This window comes from Macrobrachium nipponense, chromosome 10 (assembly GCF_015104395.2).
Source record: "Macrobrachium nipponense isolate FS-2020 chromosome 10, ASM1510439v2, whole genome shotgun sequence".
Lineage (NCBI taxonomy): Eukaryota > Metazoa > Arthropoda > Malacostraca > Decapoda > Palaemonidae > Macrobrachium > Macrobrachium nipponense.
This window is the reverse complement of record NC_087204.1, coordinates 12,092,038-12,098,103: the sequence shown is the minus strand read 5'-3', so window position 1 is coordinate 12,098,103 and position 6,066 is coordinate 12,092,038. Positions and strand designations below refer to the sequence as shown.

The window sequence follows — 6,066 nt, the reverse complement described above, 5'->3', positions numbered from 1 at the left end:
ATGTTTTATTATTATTATTATTATTATTATTATTATTATTATTATTATTATTATTATTATTATTATATTATTAACATATGTTACAGTCAACATGCGTAATCAGTCATTACGCGTAATGACTAAAACTTTTAGTCATTTCACGTAATGGCTGAAATTTAGGGTCAGGCATTTCACGTAATGACTAAAGTGAATTTTAAGAATTAAGAAATAGCAATGTTTTTTTGTTCATTTTTTAAAATCAATCGTTGTACACTTGACAAACAATATTCAAATTCAACAACAAACAAACAAATTCAGAAAAAAATCTCACTTTCGAATTATTTTTACACAACACTTTCTTATTAAAATCAACTGTTAGAAGTCGAAGCATTTTCATTTCTATATCGTTTACTTGTTTTTGCAGTCCAAACAGCTATGACAACGGCTAGAGCATTTTATCTTGCTTTTGTAGCACTTACAACGATTACTTTCACAACGTCTGTTCCCGGCACAATTGCAACGAACAAAACCTTGGCCACCAGATTTCGATTCTTTTGTTACAGCTTGGCGTAAAGATACTTCCTGTGTACAATTTACATAACTTTCAACATTCCAGATTTTACACTAATTTTGTACATGTCATTTTGATCTCTATCTACAATAACACCGAGAATATTACGAGGATCCCCACGCCCTCGATCAACAAGAGGTATTGGAATGGCGACATTATCTCCTGGCATTCCGGCGGCTAGTTCGAGACGACTTCGTTTCACCATTCGCTCAGCCTGTTGTAGCTGAGCGGATCTTGAAGCTGATCTTTCAGTTCGTATCATGTCAATGCATGAAGCGATGAGGTTTGCAGGATATTAATCTTCAGTAAGAACAGGGTCATCTTCAATTGGGATTGGTACACCGCTAGGTAGTATTTGTTCATCAGCTGCTGCTGGCGTAACAACAGAAATGATTGGCACATCAGGCGCTGATGCACTGGAAGAAGGCAAGACTTCGTCAATTGTCACATCAGGGAAAACTTCGTCATTTGTCACAGCAGGCAAGATTTCGTCATTTGTCACAGCAGCAGGAGGTTCATCTTCATAAGAACAGGGTCATCTTCAATTGGGATTGGTACACCGCTAGGTAGTATTTGTTCATCAGCTGCTGCAGGCAAGACTTCGTCATTTGTCACTACAGCAGAATCTTCTTGTAAATCAATAGGCTGCTCGGCGTTGATGGCAGCGAGTAAGTCATCTTCAGTTTGCATGCGCTGGATGATTTCTTGTGGTAATGAAGACGTAGCTAAACCCACTTTGGCATCACAACCAAACATTGCTGTGTATGGTGCCCTACCTATTCCAGAATGAAAGCTCGAGTTCTTTTGAAATTGCACAAACTTGATGCCAATGGACCAGTCATTGGTGTCGTTATCGCCCATCCAAGCCACCAACATATCCTTAATGTCTCCATTAGCACGCTCCACAGAGCCTTGACTCTGTGGGTGACGAGGTTTACCGTGTACCATGACAAGCCTCGGCCAGAAAAGTTTCAATTCCGTAATTACTTCAGCCGTAAATTCAGTACCATTGTCACTTTGTAGGATGGAGGGTGCACCTATCAAAAGAAAAATATGCAACAAATTATGAGCAACTTCTGCAGCCCGCTTGGAAGTCAAAGCTCTGAGAATAACAAACTTAGTGAGGTGATCCTGGTACACCAATAGCCACTTGAATGCATGCTGGGACATTGATTGCATATCGATAAGATCAACTTGAGCCCGAGATGCAAATTCGTTTGTAAGAATAGGACGAACTACGACTCCTTTCGTTCGTGGACGTTTATGTTTCTTTTGACATTCATAACAGTAGGATTTAAACAGCTCTATGGCGTCTTTTGTAACGTTGACATACTTCTTACCAATCTCATTCATCATTCGGTCACGACCACCGTGGCCTGTTGCAATATGTGCGCGTTTGATAACATCATACGTATCTTCAATGCTGACATAGTACATTGGTTGTTGCTCAGGGTTGCTGCTTCTTTTGATCAATTTCTCAACATCTCCGCATTGCAGTACTTCATACCTGAACAAAGAAATAATAAAAAACAATTACAGTAAAATAGTAATAGCAATTAAAGTAAAATTGTATTTTTTTCTTTGTTTTTTCTTATATCAAAGGAGAAAGAAAATTAAATTACTTTTGAAGAAGGTAGTACTCCTGACGAGTTTTTGCAGTCGTTTGTGCAGCAGCTGCTTTCACATTTTCAATAATTTGAAAGTATTGCTCTTTCGGTATGAAGATTTTTTTTATCACTTCATGCTTCTTGTAGAGTTCTGTTTTGAATTTATCTTCGAATGATTCAGTCATTTTGTCTAGATTTGTGTCTAGACTCTGAAAATTAAGCTGAGTACAAAATTATATTATTTTAAAGTAAAACAACAGATAGTATACGATAAATATAAGTTATTATAGATTACGTTAATCTAAGTATGAAAAATTGATAGCAATTTAAAATATACATTACAATAATATGGTAAAAACAGAAAAAGGGGGGAGGGTTTATTACCACTGTGTTGGAGAGGGCAGGTGGAGGCGGACTGAGGAGGGAGGAAAGGTAAAAAAAGAAGAAAAGTCTGGAGTGAAGCCTTAAGTGTCTGAAGATTGAGACGAAGCATTGGAGTGAGTATTGAAGATAGTTAACGGATAAGAAGTACTTTGATTGTTTAGTTCCGGCCTAATGTGGTGTATAACTAGCGATTCGAGAATTTAAACAAAATTTGAAGCATTACGCGTGTTGACTGAAACCTTGTCAGGCAACTAGTGTAATACAGAGCCCTTAATTTCAGCCATTACGTGAAATGACTAAAAATTTTAGCCATTACGCATAACGGCTAACGGTCACAGCCATTACGTGAAATGACTAAAAGTTTTAGTCATTACGCGTAATGACTGATTACGCATGTTGACTGTAAACATATGTTTATATATATATATATATATATATATATATATATATATATATATATATATATATGTATATATATATATATATATATGTATATATATATATATGTATATATATATATATATATATATATATATATATATGATATATGATATGTATATATATATATATATATATATATATATATATATATATATATATATATATATATATATATATATATATACTATATATATATATATATATATATATATATATATATATATTATATATATATATAGTATATATATAGTATATATATATATATATATATATATATGATATATATATATATATATATATATATATATATATATACATATATATATATATATATATATATATATATATATATATATATATATATATATATATATATATATATATATATATATATACACACACACACAGAATGAGAATGAGAGACAGAGAGAGAGAGAGTAATTTGGGAAGTTGACTAGGTCACGCCACTCCGTGCCTGATGACGCAATTATACAGCCTATATGATTCTTTATAACTCAAGTACTTCGTGCTCAATTTGATGGAATTTCTTTCATGGAATTGTTTTACATATGAAAACTCCATAATATTTCTGATGTTTCCTTTTGGCAAGGTAATTTTTTTGGTTGACTAAAGCATAAAATTTTTTATGCCACGGAATTGTTAAATTATTATTATTATTATTATTGATTATTATTATTATTATTATTATTATTTATTATTACATTATTATTATTATTATTCCCAATGCTTTTAGTGGACGTTTATGATTAATATATATATATATATATATATATATATATATATATATATATATATATATATATATATATATATATTTTTTTTTTTTTTTTTTACAGCCAGGTAGCTCAGGTAGCTCAGTTTGGAAAATACTTGTGCACTAGTCATGAAACCTTGCTTCCATAAAAATACACAGTGTGTCCACTGATAAGTTAACATCAGTCACAAAAATAATTGTTTTGCTTCACGTTACGTCCAGAAAAACTGCAATCACAAGAGATGAATCACAAGGTACGTGATTTTATTATCATGTTATAGATGTTTGTGGTGTAGGTAGTGGCCTGTAGAATTCGTGTGGAGCATTTTGAAAGCATTCAGATCGAATCTTCGTCGTTATGTTATTAAGTTCCTCAAAAAGGTACCTCATCTAACTGTCCATATAAGAGATGGTATTATACTAGAATTTTTTGTTCATGATATTGTAAAACATCTGTAAGCAAATGAGATATGGAATTAACACCCCCAAAGTAGATAAATATGTCCATGAAAGTTAAGTCCAGAAGCCGTAGCTAAGTCGAATTTCGAATTATGGCTTCCTAAAATCAATAATGTGGTAAGATGAACGTTCATTGCTTAAATTGTATTCAACTCACCGAACAAAAGCTAATTCCTTTTATATGAGAGAGAGAGAGAGAGAGAGAGAGAGAGAGAGAGAGAGAGTTACAAGGTTACAAGGATTAGAATGTCTCAAAGACTTCTTAGTCCATCCTAAGAGGAGACATCGTGTGCTCACTTATCTCTAGGAGCAGATTTTAATGTTCATTCACAGTGTCCTAATGATTTTGTCTAGGTATCTTTTAAACTCCTAACAAAAACTAATTCCATTTGTGTGTGTGTGTGAGAGAGAGAGAGAGAGAGAGAGAGAGAGAGAGAGAGAGCACTCCTGAACACCATCAAAAGCCTTGGCATCAAAATCTTAGCATCTTGGTAAAGTTTGTAGCCACCTGAAAGGGATAATTAGGTTCCAGAAGATGGTAAATAGATAGAACCTTTGATGCCAGAGAATTAAGAAAAGAGTAAACCTCATAAGAAAAAAAAAAGATGGACGCAGGAATTGGAATAAGGTCTTTGTGTAATCAAAGTTGATAACTTAATTTGGAGTTGTACATCTATTTATCCAGAATAGCAAAATCATGAAATGTGTCTCCGGCGAAGTTTTCTGTCATATGAGCGGAATAATCAGGTTTTGGGGACAAAAGGGCGAAAGGGGTCGGAGGGGGGAAGGGGGGAAGTTCATCTGGAAAGAGATGTTTGGCGAAAAAAATCGTCGAAGAAAGAGAAGACAAAACAGAACTTCGTCCCCGAGGTAATGAGATTTATCAAAAGAAAAAAAAAATGTGGAAACCAAAATCAACTTACGGTCATAAAATAATGAAATCATTGTGCGCTGACGACAGTGTCCACACCACTTGGAGTTCGCTTTTACTTGCTTCAAGAAAGAACTAAACTTTTTATTTTCATTCCCTCCTGTACCTGTCCGTGCGTGCGTGCTTGTTATCTGATTACTGCAAGAAGGATTTAAAATAGTTGTTGAAACTTGACTGATATATTTTATAGGCGATAACCTATTATAAACTGATGAATTATCACAATTATCACAATAGAAACCACCTAAAATTGAGGTCACCTAAAAAGCGCGCCTGCCTAATTTAATCGAATTCCGATCGACCATGGCTGAAAGCTTCACCAATTATTATCCAACCCCCCCCCCTTTTTTTTTTATGTGCCAGTGAAACTGAGAAATTGCTGACCGTATCTAACGTGCCCAGTGACCCACATATTATACTGATGATTTCACAATGTGGATCTAGGTCCCCAAAAGTGTGCAAAATGCAAACGACCACTTTTGCAATCGTTTACACCCGTTTCTGTTTACATAGGATGGAACCGTTCAAGGATGGCACTGTCAAACATACAATAATCACCTTCTTTCAAAGGATAAATGATAGAATTAATGTATATCGTGGAAAGTTTGCTTCTTGAACGTTCGTGTATCCAAGTGAGAAATTAATCATCATAAAAATCTTATTTAGACGTTACGGGTGAGCTATAAAGGAACATATTGCACGTAGAACGAAATAAAAATGAGAATGAAGGGGGAGTTATAACGGATGTTTCCAACGCCGTTGATTATCATGACGGTGACGTCATGAAGGGATGATGAGACATTCCCATTATCTACTCCCCATTAAGAGTAGTCGTCAAGAATAATATAGCTGCGTAAGAGCCTTTGCCCAGACGAAAATAGCCACTTTAAGAGCATATTTTATTAGGGTCTCGAGAGAG

General features: G+C 34.2%; 1 protein-coding gene across 1 annotated transcript in view; it reads right to left on the bottom strand.

Annotated features, from left to right (window-relative positions):
- Positions 1-1,048: 1,048 nt before the first annotated feature.
- LOC135224281 (KRAB-A domain-containing protein 2-like) overlaps positions 1,049-6,066 on the bottom strand; it is a 103,036-nt gene continuing 98,018 nt past the window's right edge. Inside the window, exon 3 of the mRNA XM_064263129.1 lies at positions 1,049-2,057. Within this exon, the coding sequence (XP_064119199.1) occupies positions 1,049-2,057 (1,009 nt within the window). The remainder of the gene's footprint in view (positions 2,058-6,066) is intronic.